Source organism: Mastomys coucha, unplaced genomic scaffold (genome assembly GCF_008632895.1).
Source record: "Mastomys coucha isolate ucsf_1 unplaced genomic scaffold, UCSF_Mcou_1 pScaffold1, whole genome shotgun sequence".
Classification (NCBI taxonomy): Eukaryota; Metazoa; Chordata; class Mammalia; order Rodentia; family Muridae; genus Mastomys; species Mastomys coucha.
Window position 1 is genome coordinate 1962971 of NW_022196891.1, and position 18435 is coordinate 1981405.

At 37.2% G+C, this 18435-nt stretch overlaps 1 protein-coding gene across 10 annotated transcripts in view; it reads right to left on the reverse strand.

Moving 5' to 3' along the window:
- The window catches only part of Pign (phosphatidylinositol glycan anchor biosynthesis class N), a 128914-nt gene that overhangs the window by 95952 nt on the left and 14527 nt on the right, over window positions 1-18435 (reverse strand). For all 10 annotated transcript variants that reach the window (XR_004121240.1, XR_004121239.1, XM_031379807.1 and 7 more), the window contains 7 exons: window positions 14067-14191; window positions 12888-13018; window positions 11274-11390; window positions 9045-9085; window positions 5333-5392; window positions 1967-2059; window positions 1313-1368 (listed from right to left, as the gene is read on the reverse strand). Coding sequence is in view for 8 of the 10 variants with exons in the window: in XM_031379807.1 (XP_031235667.1) it covers window positions 1313-1368; window positions 1967-2059; window positions 5333-5392; window positions 9045-9085; window positions 11274-11390; window positions 12888-13018; window positions 14067-14191 (623 nt within the window). In the remaining 2 variants the exon portion in view is untranslated. The remainder of the gene's footprint in view (window positions 1-1312; window positions 1369-1966; window positions 2060-5332; window positions 5393-9044; window positions 9086-11273; window positions 11391-12887; window positions 13019-14066; window positions 14192-18435) is intronic.

Genomic DNA, 18435 nt, shown 5'->3' on the forward strand with positions numbered 1-18435 from the left:
TTGTACCACAGTAAGAGCCAAGATTTTAAACTCTACTAAATACAAAACAAACAAAAAGACTTTAATATGTTTGGAGTTATTTAAAATATATAATTAAAAAAATATATTTTCACTATTGCTGTAGACGAGCATCTATGTAAGTCTGTTAAATTGATTGTTGTTTTATATCAAACAACTTTTATAATACTTATTTTTATCATTATAATATTTTGTAAATTTTAAGGAATATAACAAAAAAGATATTGTGGGTATTGAAGGGGTTGTCTCTGGGAGGAGTAGGGGTACAAAAGGGAAATAAGAATGTGATTTAATTCTATTTACTTAAAATATGTTTTTAAATGTTAACAAATTCAGATCAATTGAAATCATGTAACTTTTCTCATCACAATGTAATAAAAGTTTAAAAAAAAGAAATTAAATGAAAAATAATCTTCAAGATCCATACATACACACACACATATGTATATGTATGTATACATGTACATGTACATGCACACACAAAATAAGCATTCTACCACATTATTCAAACTGTTCTGGTTTATATAATATACCTGTATTTTATAACTTGCCAAAAGTAATTCCAATGAGCTGATGATGATGGTGATGTTGATGGTGACAATTCCAATGAAATCATTCCTAAAGCTCCTATAATCTTTTTAGTCAGAAGTAAAACCTTTTGAAATAAAAACCTCCAAGAGGTTGAGAAAACCTGCTGAGCCCACACATAGTCAGCCATACACATACACACAGAGCAAGGTCTAGGACTCAGATCTGCCCTTTCCTTACTCATGAAAAATAGATCTTCTCTGATATTGGAACAAAGAAATCTGGTTCCCATCCATTTAGCTCTCATATTGGGGAACCAATATTTCTCCAGATACCACACCTGGCCTTTCCCTGTCACTCGTTACATTCGCGCAGAGCCTTCTACATATTGAACAGTTTCTATCACCATGTTCACAGTGATATAAAACAATAGGCCCCCAAATCTTCAATACCCATCCAGATATGATATCAATGTCTCTGTATATAACAAATGAGCTGACATCTTCATATTTAAGGTGAAGTACTCAGGTTGACCATCTTTCTACATAGATCACTACAGTACATACACCTCCATTCCTCCTCCAGCCACTCACACGTATACAAGGTTTGGCTCATTAGCAAAAGAAACAAAAGATAACTTCGGTTCGGCATCTGCGTTACCAAACACAAACATAACAATGTTTATATATAAGATAATCTCTCTCATTGGCATCAAACTCAAGAGAATTTTTTTCTTTTAAGTTAATAAAAAATATTTTAGACTTACTTAAATGGTGTAAATAAAAATGGTAAAGTAGTTTCTTTTTTCTGAGTCATTTTCACCTGGGAACCAAGCATGAAAATACATATTATATTATAAATGAGAAATAATAATGAATTTCATTCTGAAGTATAAATATCAATTAAAATGCCTCTTTGGGGATGATTAACTTTTTATGGAAATAAATGGAATTTTGTACTACCTTATAAATATTTAAAGAAAAATTAATAACCCTTTACTATCTCAGTAAGCTGAAAATTCTATCAATTTTGCAAAAATAACACACTATTGTAATATAATTACAACAATCCTTCCTCAACTCTGAAAATAGAGACACACGGTTACAGTCTAAGAATCATGTCTGTAATGCTGTGTTCTCTAATCTTCTTTTGGGCGCATTCCAATAAATAAGGATTTGGCTTGTAGTCTTTATAAGCATATACGGCAATCTTATAGTAAGTAATAGTACTCAAAGGCAATTCTATACACTGTAACTGACCCCTAAAGCCTGTATTTCAGAAATAAAAACGTTATGACACTAGGCAAATATTCAAATCCCACGATACTGCTATAGGGAACTATTCATTAAAATATAAAATCAAGTACTTTTACTTAGCATATTTAAAAATTATAGTACAGTTCATTTGTTTATTTTCTCACCTTGAACTGTTCAAGAATCTGTACTGCATTGGTAAACATGCTCTCTGCTTTGAAGAGACCAGTGTTGTTAAGATAACCCACAGGAAGTATTCCCTAAAAACAAAACGTAAGTATTAATAAAGACTGTGGTGTTCTGATTCTAAAACAAGCACTTCCCCATAAATCTAGCACTTTGGAAACCAAGGTGAGGGATGGTAAGTTCCTGGCCAGCCTAAGCTACACAGTAAGACTGTTTAGAGAGAAAACAGAGAGCTAGAAAGAACTCATAATTAAGGGCAGCAGCTGCTCTTCCAGAGGACCTCAGTTCAATTCCCAGCACCCACCCACTTGGTGGCTTAGGACCATGTTTAAACTCCAGTTTCAGGGGTTCTGACACCCTCTTCTGGCTTCTTAGAGCATCAGGCACTCATCAGAGACACATGCCAGAACTAAACTACACATCCATAACATTTAAAAAATAAAGAGTGCTTACTGCTCAGTGGTTAAGGGAGTTTGTTACTCTTCCAGAAAACAAAGGTTTCACTGTCCAGCATCCCCACTGGGTAGCTTACAAATGCTTGACAAGTGCACACATGTAGCACACACACACACACACACACACACACACACACACACACATTAAAATAAAAAACAGAAGCAAAATAAAAAGATACACAGATAAATAAATTACTGGATTAAATGGAAATAAAGTAGAAATAATGAATTACATAAACAAATGAGATAAATTAAAGTCAATTAAAATTGAGCTGACAGATTACTGCTGTGGTTTGCACCCTAAATGTTCCCAATAGGCACATGAGTAAAGACTTGCTTCCCAGCCTGGTACAATTAGAAGGTGACAGAAGAGTGAGGAGGTAAGACCTATTAGGAAGTGACAGAAACTTTGGGGGTGGTCATTTGGGGTACTAGGGGCATACCCTATTATAAGACTAGGGCATCTTGGTCCTTTTGTTTCTCTGCCACAGGCAAACAGTTTTGGTCTGCTATATACTCCTGCCACAATGTATCACCACAGACTGAAACCTTTAATGCTGTGAGACAAAAATAAACACGTTTTATTGCTGTTGTTTCATAAGTTGATTACTAGGAAATTCGTTATAGTAATGGAAAGCTGACTAATACAACTATGTTGGCCATACTGTTATATGCTCAGTGAATTAAGTGCACTATATACAAGGAATAATCACTGGAATGGTCACTGCTACAATACATTTTTAATACAAAAGGACATAAATAAGATACATATAAGACAAGATATTTTATAGATTTTAAGAATAAAATTAACAAATACTTATTGCAGTCAAGATCTTATTAAAGTTTTGAATTATATTCTATTTTTAACATAAATTTGCCTAGAAAATACAGCTGGTTTGTAATCTTCCCCGTTAGCCAAGCCGTCCAACACACTGCCAGACTCTACCCGGAAGCTGCTATCTCACCTGGGGAGCTCAACAAAAGCTCTGTGGACAGTCACCTCTCTTTGAAGCTGCAGTTTAGAAGTCCACCCACAGAGCTACACAGCTGGAAGGCTTTCAGGTTGCTGAGACACTAGGTCCAGAGATTTACTGCAATGTTTACGTTATGCAAATATCATGGAACCTAGAGACTTGCTTTCCTTTCTGTCCCTCAGGAAAGTTTGAACCTTCATCAGAATATTTGCCTTGGTTTCATTTACTCCTCCTGCATTTCAAACCCTCTTTTTCCAGGTCCCTGTCCTCCACCTGGGAAGAATCCAGTTCCTGAAGCTGCAGCAGCTTCAAGTCTGGTTGTAGCTTTCACCATTTGAACCCCCTCCTTCTTTGGTGGTGGTGGTGGTGGTGGTTTTTCAAGACAAGGTTTGTCTCTGTCACAGCTCTGGCTGTCCTGAAACTCACTACGTAGACCAGATTGGTCTCAAACTAAGAGAGGTTTGCTTGTCTCTACCTCCAGAGCAATGGGATTAAAGGGGGACATCACCACTGCCCTGCTTGGATCCACTCTTAGTAGCATTACTACTTCCTGCTGAGAGTATTATTCCACTCTGAATAAAGCATGAAAGCATGGTGGAACTGTAATCTGAGGCCCTATTCTCCACTGCTGAAGGGTAAGCAAACACCCAAGCCAGACACTCTGGATTTGGTTCTTGGGAGTCAGAGAGCAGCAGCTACAAGAATAATTTTGTCCTACCCTAAGGTTGGAGTCTTGAGCAGCACAGCCATGCAGGGCCCTCTTGGTTCCTACTGACTTCCAAACGTGATTTTCAAGCATCTATGTGATCTAGCAAACCTTCAAAACTTTTCAATAACTTCTCCTCTAAATGGACTCAGTTTCTGTTGCTTATAATCAAATGTTACACTCATGCATATATGTATACATATATACATATCTGTGTATGTGTGTGTATATATATATACATATATATCATTTGTTACTAGAATAAAAAATCATATATTTTTTAAAGAAATAATACATTTAAGAGCTGGAGAGATGGCTCAGACGTTAAAAGCACTAGCTGCTCTTCCAGAGGTCCCAAGTTCAATTCCCAGCAACCACATGGTGGTTCATAACTATCTATAATGAGATTTGGTGTCCTCTTCTGGCCTGTAGGCACACATGCAGGCAGAATGCTGTATACAAAATAAAACAAATCTTTTAAAAAGTCCTGCCATAAAACATTTAAAGGTAAGCTTTCTTTCATGTTATATAGCATATATTCCATTATGAGGTATTGAAAAGGAAAATAAAAGTCCAGCACGAGCTTGCCCACGTAAGCCTGGAATTGAAAGAGTTAAATCAAAGCAGAGGTAAGCGGCCAGTGACTGACAGGTCAAGGAGACATAAACCACAGAGACGGTAAAAATGCAAAGACATATCCATGGCCCAGGCCTGCAAGGACGTGCAGGGGCGGACACTGACTAATGGGCCACCTGGTCCTCTTAAGATATAGTTGAAGGTCAACTAGAAACCCTGAGTAGCACTCCCCTTTTAAGAATTTTCAACTCTAATCTACACTAACTACATTTAAAATAGCCAATCATGTATAGCCACACCAATTCCTTTGTTTCCCCAGACCTTTTTCCTATATAAACACCTAACCCCTGGGCCTCGTGGTCCATTTCCCTGGACTCCTGCGTGAGTTTGATTGGGAGTCGAACCGGAGCTCCGAATAAACGGCCTCTGTGTTTGCATCAAGATGGCCTCCCCGTGTTCTTTGGGTGCATGCCTCCCTGGACTTGAGCTGGAACTCCCTACGCAGTCTTTCAGTATTAGAGATAGGTACGGAGGAAGGTATAGTTTTAAATATAACTACAGACTGAACAACAAACAGCACATAAAAAGTAAAATTTATTTTTATATGGAAAAATGGTAATAAGTGTTATTCCTTACCACTGAATTGAGAGGAAAGGGGACTCCGATAAGGGATGCCATCAGTGGTGCAATATCAGCCTAAAAATAGAAGAGTTCAATTCTAGCAAGTCTATATGCATAAACCAGAAAATTGCATCCTCTCATACAACTGCAGACTATCACCATATTTATTATAATCAAAACCTTTAAACATTTATATGTTTTTATATAGCAGTGTCTTTAAATGCCATTTGCTAGAAATTCATGAACTTAAAAACTAACTTTGAAAAGAAACCATTAAAAGTCATCAATATAAAACAAAGTCAAACAAAACTTATTTCCCCTTTTAGCTGAAAACCTGAATGTTTTGTATAAAGATTTCAGTATTGTGTAAAAGAAGAATACTTTGGTGGTTATACAAGAAATAGGGTAGATTTTATCTGGAGACATGTACACAAGCACTAAAGAAAGCCCATCAAAAGGAAGTCTGGGGGGCTGGAGAGATGGCTCAGTGGTTAAGAGCATTGACTGCTCTTCCAGAGGCCCTGAGTTCAATTCCCAGCAACTACATAGTGGCTCACAACCATTTGTAATGGAATCCCATGCCCTCTTCTGGTGTGTCTGAAGATAGCTACAGTGTGCTCATAAAATAAAATAAATTAAAAAAAAAAAAAAAAAAAAAAAAAAAAAAAAAAAAAAGGAAGTTTGGCCAACCAGTGGAGAGGACAGCCCAAATGGCACTGTGGGTATTTCTTTTTCATTTCCGCCTTTGAGAAGAGTTGTTTATGTTTCTGTTGTTATTCTCTATCTCACTACCCACTCCTCAGCATACTGCAATCTACTTTGACATATTATCATCCAGAGACTAATCTCCAAAGGGAGCTAACAACCTCAATTTTCTAAATTAAATTGGCTGTGTTTATATTAGTCCTCAAAATTTGCCAAGTAGTAAAATACTTACAAGTTGGATGAGACAGCTTCAAATCATAGCTTGGTAACACTGAAAACATCAGCATGTTTTTAGACTTCCCCATCAGTTAAATATGCCTCTCCCTTACACAGTGATGGTAGAATTAAATGAGATAAACTTACAGTGTATCTAGCACATAATAACCTGCAATGAAGGCACTTACAATTGTTGCTTTTTCCAGGCCTCTCTCTCAGTGACCCTGAGATGAATTCTCTTCTGAGCCTCATCAATGGCAGCTTCTAAGTACCCTTTGTTTCACTGGTGCTCCTTTTAAAGTACTCCTCTGTTCCTCACTTAATGTAAAGTTTGTAAGGTTTGCTAGTCCCAGGAAACCAATGCTATTCAAAGTCTTCCTTACATCTTGTTTCTCCTACTCATCTCACCTATTCATCCTAAAGCCTGAGGATTCTTACACATGTGTGTATGCACACGTGTGCACGCGCGCACACACACACACACTTCAAGAGCTTCCTCGAGTCTTTGGAATTAAGTTCCCAAAGACCATCATGCCCTAGCAGACCTGTCCATAACTGTTTCTGCCTGACATCCAATAGTCCCTGTGATCTGAACACAAGCCACTTCTAACACCCTTCAACACATGAAGCGTCTTCTCTGCAGAGCTCTGTGCTTATGCTGCTCTTCTCCCCGAAAGCCCTGCTGCTTCCTGGCCCTATTACTCTTGCTTATTCTTTAATCTCAGCTCAATCCTAAACTTCCTAGGAAAAGCTTTGCTAAACAGAGCTTTCCAGATATCTACATCCCATGCTCTCGTGGCTATAGGTGTCTCCTACAGTATTTATAGTTCTAGTTTCACAACTGGTCACACAATGCTTTGACAACGTCAGTTCTCACCTCTACAGCAGAAGCATCGCAGGTCACAGCTTGTGCTTGCCTTTACTCACAATTACCCCACTCCTCACATGGCACAAGTGGGCACATGAGTGTTGGTTGGAGGGCTGAATATAAAGATTCCCATCTAACACAGTTGTATGCCATGAATATTACCCAACAGATTGGAACTTTGAAAAACAAACTTTACATTCAGTTTTTGACTAAGATTTACTTTTGGTACAAATAAAAAATGTTTGTATGATGGTCTTCAAATCATTTCTAGCCCTTTTAAATTATAAATTAGTGAATTTATATATATGATTATAGTATAATATATAATATATAATAATTAGTGAATATATATGATATTTATATATATTCATTTTCTTCAGTATCATGCATTGATCCTAAGAGGAGAAAAAAAAAACCTAATTTTATTATGCTCCTAGAAACAGATTTTCAAAGGATAGACAAGAAACTGAATCCCTAAACTGTGGTTTACTGTCCTTAATAAAAGGACCTTGTATGTGACCTAGAAGACAAGCTACCTGCCATTTTCATATCCCAGTGATGGTGACCCTTCTACAAACAGTGAAGATAGCTGCTTAAGTAGCATATATTCAACAACCCTGTGCTTAGCATTTACAGGTAATATTGTCTAGCTTTTTTTCCAGGACAGGTTTTACTTATGTAGCTTTGACTGTTCTGGAATTAGCTCTGTAGACCAGGCTAGCCTCAAATTCAAAGAGATCTGTCTACCTCTGCCTCCCCTGTACTAGAATTAAGGGTATGAGCCACCACTGCCCAGTCTCGCTTTCTTAAGTTACATACATACTCTCCTCTTAACAAAAGATCTGTAGCTAAGTAATCTAAACTCTTATTACGCTTTTTCCATTGCATTATCAAGAATGTTTATTAGGTTAAAATACAGTGAAAAGTGAAGTATCTATTAACAAGACAAACAATAACTGAGAATAAGAAACTCCTAAGAGGAAGTTTAATTACTTCTGTTTAATGTAAGCAATCAGCCATTACAGGAAATCAAAGAAATTTACTAAGAATGTAAGTTTAGACTTAACAGAACAACTCTCAACTAGTACGTGGGAGAAGCCTTTCAGGTGGAAGGTGTGAGGTACACACACGTTTGGCAGAATGCATGCATGCACAGACAAGAGGAAGTCAGAGGAGGATGTTGGTGGAGGTGCTTCTGTGGTTCTCCATCTTATATTTTGAGACAGGGTCACTCACTTAACTAGAGACTTAGTCTGCTAATCAGGCTGACAGTTCAGCAAGCTCCTGGGACCTATTGGTCTTCACCTCCCCACACTAAGGTTAGAGGCACGTGAAGCCATGCAGAGACTTTACTGGGGGCTAGGGATTTGTATTCAGGTCTCTCTTCATAGTAAGAATGCTTGAGTACCGGAGCCCCCTGGCAGGGGAGCACACGTGCCATAGCATGCATGTGGAGATCAGGACAGCACACTGCTCAGCTCATGTCTACAAACTCGTTAGGACTCAGGCACGCTTATGTGGCAAGCACTTTACCCACTTGACCATCTCAGCAACCCACTTGGTACTTGTTGTTTGTTTTAATTGGCACGAGAAGATTATAGTCAGGCCAAAGCACTCACACTAGAAGTAGTCTCCATAGCAGGAATGTTTGAAAATATTGTGCTACTACTATTATTATTACTGCCAATTTCTCTCTCTCTCTCTTTTTTTTTTTTTTTTTTTTTTTTTTTTTTTTTTTTTTTTTTTTTTGGTTTTTCAAGACAGGGTTTCTCTGTGTAGCCCTGACTGTCCTGGAACTCACTCTGTAAACCAGACTGGCTTCAAACTCAGAGATCTGCCTGCCTCTGCCTCCAAAGTGCTGGGATTAAAGGCGTGCACCACCACTGCCTGGCTCTAAAATTCTTATAGAAAATAGCAAAATTAAATTTAAAAGGATACCTGATTGACATCTCGCCTCTTCCAGTTTTCCAATCTCCATTCTGAATGACAGAGACATAAATATGATATTAAGATTTTTTTTGTTTGTTTGTTTTTTGTTTTGTTTTTCAAGACAGGGTTTCTCTGTGTAGCCCTGGCTGTCCTGGAACTCACTCTGTAGACCAGGCTGGCCTCGAACTCAGAAATCTGCCTGCCTCTGCCTCCCAAGTGCTGGATTAACAGTGTGCACCACCACCACCCGGCTGATATTAAGACTTTTTAACAAGAACAAATTGTCTTATTTCAGGAGTGCTGGAAACTCCACGTAAAGGATAAGTATTGGAAAGTTCTCTCTCAACCAAGCATATAAAAAAAGGGAAAGATGTCAAAATAGCAGAGGAATAAAAATAGCTCATTAGTGTTTTCTGTGCTTTAGTAAGCTTTTAGTATGTTCAGGAGACATAATGCCCAAAACATCCGAGGAAACAAAAAGGTAAGTACAAGCCTAATGGCAACTGTCAGCAAGGCTACTGTTCTCTGTAATCTGCTACTGAGGTGACACACAGCACAACAGCCAAAAGCCCTCCCTCCCTTTCTCTGGGTGGATAGTTGTTAGCAAAATAGTTACAACTATAGCTGTGAGGCTCCTAGGATCACTAACAGCACATTTTAAAAACAGTATATGAAATTACTATTAAAATCCCTTCATGGGGCAGTTCTATTTCTATCTTTTTGAGAAACCTCACCCTGATTTCCAGAATGGTTGTACCAGTTTGCACGCCAGCAGTGAATAAGTAGCATAAACTACCTACTGCGTACGTGAATAACCAGCCCTGAGTATTTCCTTTCCCCATAACCTCCCCAGCATTTGTTGTCATTTGTGTTTTGGAGCTTAGTACCTCTGACTAAGCTAAGATGCTCACTAAGTAACTTTGACTTGCATTTCCCTGATGGCTAAATATTTGAATATTAAAAAATAATAATTATTTCTTAGGCATTTGCATTTCATCTTTTGAGAACTTTCTGTTCCATTTCCCAATCTTTGTTTTTATTGTTGTTTAGTTTTTGAGGTCCTACCTTTTCTTAGATTCAGGGTATCAGATCTTATGTCGAAATTCCTTCTACACTGCTTTTAGTCATGATTTTGCCACATCAATTCAAAGTAACTAATACAGCACTTACTCATAACAAATAACTTTTGTTTATAATAGTTTTAATCGACCAGGCAAGAGTGTCCATGGCATGAACAGTGCAAACGTATATCTGCTTTACCAGCCACTGGGACACAATGCCATCCTCTACAAAGCTCATGTTCAAGAGTGGCTCTATTAAGTTTCAAAAATCCAAACAAACAAACAAATAACATGTTTTAAACAAGCCTACTAGCAAGCTTATAATTTTGTATTGAGCAGCATTTGTAACAATCATGAGCTAGATGTGGACCATGTGGGCCATGAGCTGGACAGCCATAAGCTAGTACTAAGATCTGTGGAAACAACTATCCCAAAGATAGCACAGTAGATTTAAAACAACAACAACAACAAAAAGCTGTCTAAGTTCTATTGTTTGTGCTTAAGTAAGTCTGGAAGAATCGCAACAACTCATTACTGCTGTACTTTGGCCCTTTGTCAAATGCTTCCTCTGTAGGCTTGAGGCCTGGCCTAGTATCTCTGCCAGAGCTGACAATATATAAACAGCATAATGAAAAATGCACCATGTCTTATGTGAAGCCATGCTGTTCTGTCCAAACAGAAATAACTTGGTATTACATCTAGCCTTTAATATAAGAGACATACATTTTTAGATATTGTAATATCATGATTAATAGTATGGGTTTCTTTTCTTTTTTGCTTAAGTTGGAAAATTATAATCAATTTAATAATTTCCCTCTAAGAAACTGTACATTATTTTATTCTTACTTAAACTCAAATTCTCTATATAATTTAATAAAAATGAGATTAAAATTTCTAATTCTTAGAATTTAGGAAGGCCAAAATATTTGCAATCAGTGCTATATAGGGATATGTTCAACAAATGGTTCTGGGAAGGAGGGAGAGGAGAGAGAGAAAGCTAAGTTCTTGACTTGGAGAATTTATATATAACACTGACAAAAATAATGGCACAAGCATTAAAATAAGAGATTTAAAACAATCTGAAATGATTTGAAAAGAACTGATTGAAAAAGTACACTTAGTTTACCTTTAGTTTTATTTTAAATGTTAGATAGGCATTTAAGAAATATGTTTGTACCTTTTAAAAACTCATCATCATATTGCTGAGCTGATACATTTTGAGGACATTTGATTCCAGCTCCCCAAGTTACGAAAGGAGTTAGAGTCTCGGAAGGATGGCCAGCCCCATGGGAACCTACAGCAAAGACATCAAGTCCTAAGGTTGAGTATATATAATCACTGACAATGGCAAAGTCATCTATCTCTAAATGCTCTGGTACTAAGAATCGGCCCACATACAGGCTGGGAGAGTCATAGGCCCAGACACGAGGCTAGTGCTATTTTGCTAAATGGATATAATGTTACTTTTCAACTATCTTCTGCATAACCATGGATTACTGCTTTTGTCAGATTTAGCCAAAGAAAGTGCCTCTTACAGTGAACAGCAGTAACTGCAGTGATACACAACCGATCAAGTGACAGGAAGCAGGTGGCTATTGAACGTTCAGCCATTACGGGGACATCTATATCCCTTGTAAACACACACACACACACACACAGAGAAACACACACACAGAGAGAAACACACACACACAGACACAGAGAAACACACACACAGAGAGAAACACACACACACAGACACACACACAGACACACACACACAGACACACACACACAGACACACACACACACACACACACACACACACACACACACACACACACACACACACACACACCCTGAGGCCCAGAGATCATCACAGAAGAGGCCAGGGCAGACAGAGGCAGAAAGAGCAGGGAAGAGATTGTTCAGGGGAATCATCTCCCAGTTGGGATCAAGTAATGTGAACAGAACAGCAAGGTGTACAGATTCACCTCACCGTGGTTTGAAAACAAAATGTTCCCCACAGGTTCACATATTAAATCCTTGTGCTCAACTAGTACTGATACTTTGGGAGGCTGTAGAAACACTAGCTGGAGTATTAGTCACTAGAGCTATGCCTTTGAGCATAATAACTTGCCCTCATCCCTGTTTCTCTATCTTTGTTTCCTGTCTGCTACAAGGTAAAAAAAAAAAAATCTCTGCCAAATACCCAGCAACACAGAGTTCTGCCAGAGACAACCGACCAAACAAAGCCTCTAAAACAGTGAGCCAAAGTAAATATTTCTTTCCTTTTTTGATGCTCTCATGTATTTTGGTCACAGCTATGCACAAGTAACTGACCACAGAATCCTTTTGTTACAGCTTCTCTGTAAATGGAAAGCTAAAAGCAGTCCTTTATAAGATAGAATCCAGCTCACTTGAATGTCATCTTATGATTCAAGAGGTCAAGCCTCATCTTTATGCCCTATGGTCCATCTGCCTTGAGAGCCTCACTGGAAGCACAGACTGATGCAGTGCTCAGTATTCACCTTAAGGAGCATCACTTACTTTGTCTTCACATGTAAATTCCAGGTACAATTTCTTTTGTAATAAAAAAGTATGAGGAAATTTAAGAATACTTGAGGTTTTTTTCTACTTTCTCATTTGTAAATGAGACTATGTTCATTTTATACTTACAAAAAAATCTTTTCATAGAAGGTCAGACATTTTAAACATACAATTATATGCCGACATCTGATTTTCTGAACATAATACTTGGAACTACATCTGCCACTACTTTCATTAAGGTAGTACTTTAAGACAGACTAACCCCAGTCTGTCATTCCATGGTCAGAGGTAAAGATAAATGCTGTTTTCCCATCATCTCCATAAAAATGCTTGAAAACTGACACAATTTCCTTCACTCCATCATCAACTTTTTTAATGTTGTCCTTATATTCCCTGTTTAAAAAAACATGAAAGAACAAGTTAAATTAATGTAGAGAAATCAAACTTATTCAACTGAGACTCATTACATTTAAAGTAAAAAACTGAAAAAAATGCTTTCAGATTTAATCTTTACTACTTTAAATCAGAGCCCCTCATAAGGCTAATTTTTTTGTTTAATAAATTTAAAAAGAGGAAATAGTTTTCATAGACATTTTAAAAGAAAAGTATTGATTAGTTAATGTATTTAAGTGAATACTTTTAACATTCTAAACAGGATATTAAAGACTTTCAAGTTTGTGCACCTGATAAACTACACTGTTCTGGTGACCTTAATAGGAAAGTATCATTATTTAAAGTACAGAATTTTTCCATACTATAAAGTACTTGTGATTTATATCTACTACACTGTTGAGAACAAATTGAACTCAAGCTTCCCATATAGTTAGACAGAGTCAGCTTAACATGAATATATTCCACTAATGAAACCACTGTATCATGTTAAACTAGAAGAATATGAGATATTTATGCTTGTAATTAAACCAGCACACGTTAGAGTTAATATAAAACCAACTCAAAATAAATAAGAAAAGTTCAAATGGTTTCTTCTCTCTTATGGTCTACAAAGCTGAGACTACTACTGAAGAATTAATAAACTGCCCTTTATGCAATTGTTAGGTCGATACAATGCCGTTAAATAAACACCCAAAGGCATTACATCTGTTATAAAATCCATACCATAAAATGTTTGTGCTTTTGAGATTTACGGGAAACACTCCTAAAATGTGGGTTCTTTAGATACTTTTCTCTGCCTTGATAAATGAATACATACTATATGCAAACTCTATTTCGCTTATTTTAATGTGTAGCATAGCCAAAGCACAGGTCATTTTAACCAGTATAAAATTACACATCATATAACGGAAAACATTACAGAGGATAGTAGTTACATAAAGTATTAGTTTTGTTGTCATAATTGCAAAGAAAATTCCAAACTATACCAACATTTTAAACAAAATAGCTATTCCCCACAAGATCAAACAGAGCACATAATTGAAATTACCTTGATGATGGCCGATGAGCATGTCCATTTGTATCTATTCCTAATAAATGTAAGAAAAAAACTACTTTTTCTTCATTTAATTTTGAGAACAAAGACTGGTTGTTTCTTGCAGCATCAAAGAAGTCCTACATGTAATAAATCAGGTGAAAACTAATTTATTTTATTTAAATTTATAAATAACTATAACTTTTTTAAAGATTTATTTATTTTATGTATATGAGTACACCAGAAGAGGGCACTACATCCCATTACAGATGGTTATAAGCCACTATGTAGTTTCTGCAAACTGAACTCAGAACCTCTGGAAGAGCAATCAGTGCTCTTAACCACTGAGCCATCTCTCCATCCCCAAATAACTATAACTTAAATCATAATATTTTGTTTTATTTTGACCTCAAAATATACCAATATAAAATCTTTGTTATCAATTCAGATATTTCTGTCCAAATAATCATTCAGGTATTGTGGTACTATTTTTAAAAAGGAGCTTAATTTCATACCTTTGTTACCACAGAACTATTATAATTTTTAAAAATTGAATATTTTGTTAAGTGGCAAATGTTAAACAGTAGTGGTGGAAACAGTTCAAGAACATTTATTCTACTTAAATATACTTGGAAATGGATCATTTTTCATTGTCTTATTCCACTGAAATTTTGGTCACACTATGACATGTCACTTAGATTATGAGAATTCCTAACTACTACTTCAGGTCCATGAGTAGGACCTATTCTTGGTGTCTTGTGCTAGAGAAACATCACTTAAGAAAATACAGTTCAGAAATTATTAAATTAATGCCACAATTGCAAACTAGATTCATAAACCCTTCAGACATAAATCATTTTCATATTCATGAGCATGTATGTAAATGCCCATGGAGAGTGCTTTAAAATTATGTTAAGTGAACCAATTATGTTAACAGGTATCATTTTTTACATAACTGTATACAGACTTAGAAGATGCTAACTTTCAACAAGATGAGTATTTCTGAAAAACTAATTATAAAAAGTATTGAAAAGTATACTTGGGATAATTAAGAAAAATTATTCAAGTATAAAACTACCCTTAACCTTCAATTTATATTCTACTTAACTTGAGTTAAATTATATTTTTTCTTCCATAACTAGCAAAAACTTTAAGCATGTGTACACGATTTAAGAAGATTTGAAACATTAACCAAATAGAGCTCAACCTGTCTCTTGACAATTGTCACTTTGAAAGTGGTTTTAAAGTTCTGTTGCCAGCCGGGGCGGTGGTGGCCCACGCCTTTAATCCCAGCAGTTGGGAGGTAGAGGCAGGTGGATTTCTGAGTTCGAGGCCAGCCTGGTCTACAGAGTGAGTTCCAGGATAGCCGGGGCTACCCAGAGAAACCCTGTCTTGAAAAAAGAAAGAGAGAGAGAAAGAGAGAGAGAGAAAGAGAGAGAGGGAGAGAGAGAGAAAGAGAGAGAGAGAGAGAGAGAGAGAGAGAGAGAGAGAGAGAGAGAGAGAGAGAAAGTTAGTTAGTTCTGTTATTTAAAGAAGCTCTCAGGCAATTATCCTGCCCACAGCTCCTCCTGTTTTCCCAGAGACAAAGAGGTACAACACTTGTACCAGGGACACCATGTAAGACCCCGTCCCATTCCCTAGGCCTGCCACCTCCCCTTAAAGCACACCCAATACTGCATGCTCCCTGCACTCCATTTTCCAGTCACAATTCTTTCTGCTTTCCTAGAGGCCACACCAGCACCAGGGACACCAGGCCACAATGGTACTAGGAACCCCAGAGACAAATTTGGCATGCAAAACCACAGCAGTTACAATGGCCACAAAACTCCCATCTGACATACCAGCAGGACTTTGAGAACCCTAGCCACTCCCATCTGACACACCAGCATGACTCTGTGAACCCTAGCCACTCCCATCTGACACACCAGCATGACTCTTGAGAACCCTAGCCACTCCCATCTGACACACCAGCATGACTCTTGAGAACCCTAGCCAAAAGACTGAGAAGAAACAGAAAGCAAAGGGAAACAATCTAAAAAAACCCACCCATCTAACAAAGATAAACTTAGAAATCAGCACCTAAACCTCCAACAACCCCCAAACTCAGATGACTAGAGACCAGCTTAAGAACATGATGAACAAGCCAGGCGGTGGTGGCTCCAGGACAGCCAGGGCTACAAAGAGAAACCCTGTCTGGAAAATAACAAAAAAAAAAAAAAACCATGATGAACAACAGGCAGGGCAATAAAGCGCCACCAGAGCACAGGTATCCTGCAAGGCATGTATATTCTACCATGCACATCAAAATGACATTAAGTCCAGTCTTAAGAAGATAATAGAGGGCTTTGAAAAGGAAATGAATAAATCCCTTAAACAAAATATGGGAAAATACAATCACCTAAGTTAAGAAAATGAACAAAACTGCTCAAGACCTGAAAATGGAAATAGAAGTAATAAAGAAAACAAACTGAGGGAATCCTGAAGATGGACAACTTAGGTAAGCGAACAGGAACTACAGACACAAGCATCACCAACAGAATACAAGACATGAAAAAGAGACTCTCACACACAGAACATATGTTGGAAGACTTCAATACATCTGACAAATAATATGGCAATTAAAAAAACTCCTGACACAAAACATGCAGAAGTATTGGTCACTATGACAAGACCAAAGTTAAAAATAATAGAAATAGAAGATTCAAAGCTCAAAGGTCCAGGAAATATTTTCAACAAAGCTACAGGAAAAAAATTCCCATACCTAAAGAAAGAGATGCCCATGAAAGTGCAAGCTTACAGAACACAAAATAGAGTAGACCAAAAAGAAAATCTACCCACCACATAATAATCAAAGCACTAAATGTGCAGGAAAAAGAAAGAATGTGAAAAATGGCAGGGGAAAAAGACCAAGTAACATATGAAGGCTGACCTATCAGAATTACACTTGACTTCTCAACAGAGGCTCTAAAAGCCAGAAGGGCCTGGACCACAAATATCAGCCCAGACTATTATACCCTGAAAAACTTCCAATTACCATAGACAAAGAAACCAAGATATAACATGACAAAACCAAATTTAAACAATACCTTTCCACCAACCCAGCTCTACAGAGGACACTAGAAGGAAAACTCCAACCAATAGGACAATTACATTCAAAACAAAACAAAAAACAAACAAACAAACAAAACAAACAAACAAACAAAAAACCTCAAGAAATCATTAATTTCAAACCATTAAAACCAAAAGAGAATAACTAACACACACACACAAACCCTACCACCACAAACATCAAAATAACAGGAAATAACAATCATTGGCCTTTGGTATTTCTCAACATCAATGGGTTCACCAATAAAGTCACAGGCTGCTCTTCTCTTGTCCTCTTATTCTCTTCCCCTCTCTCCCCACTCCCCGCCCACCTCGCTCTCCACATGCTTCTGGCCTACCTCCCCAACCCCCTGCCTTTCTGTCAACTCCACTCACTATGGCCTAAATAAACTATTCTATACTAAGAAGAAAAAAAAGTCACAGGCTAACAGAGTGGATGCAAAAATGAGATCCATCATTCTTCTGCATACAAGAAACATGCCTTAGGATCAAAGACAGACCTTATCTCAGAGTAACTGGCTGGAAAAAAAGTTCTCCAAGCGAAGAGACGCAAGAAGTAAGCTAGAGTAGCCATTGTAATATCTAATAAAATAGACTGTCAAGGATAATTCACCAAGAGATGGGAAAGAACACTTCATACTCATAAAAAGAACCAAGATAACATCTAAATTCTGAATATCTCTGCCCTAAATACAAGGGCACCGAAATTCATAAAAGAAACATTACTGAAGTTTGAATCACACATTAAACTCCATACATTAATAGTGGAAAACTTGGTAACTCCACTCTTACCAATGGACAGGTCAACCAGACAGAAACTAAAGAGAGAAATAAGGAAACTAACTGATGTTAAGAATCAAACAAGCCTAACAGATATGCATAGAACATTTCACCCAAACACAAAAGAATAGAGTTCAGGGAACCCTCTCCAGACTTGACTACAAACTTGGTCACAAAGCAAGTCTTAAAAGATACAAGAAAATTGAAATGACCCCTTGTTATTTCTAAACTAAAAGGCATGGAGAAACTATCCAAATTTTAAAAAAAAAAATCAGAAATGAAAGGGAGACATAACAACAGACACTGAGGAAACCCAAACAATCATTAGGTTTTACTTCAAAAACCTGTACAACAAAACTGGAAAATCTAAATGAAATTGGTGATTTTCTTGATAGATACCACTTAACAAAGTTAAATCAAGATCAAGTAAAGAACCCAGATGTCCCTCAACAGAGGAGTGGATACAGAAATTGTGGTACATCTACACAATGGAGTA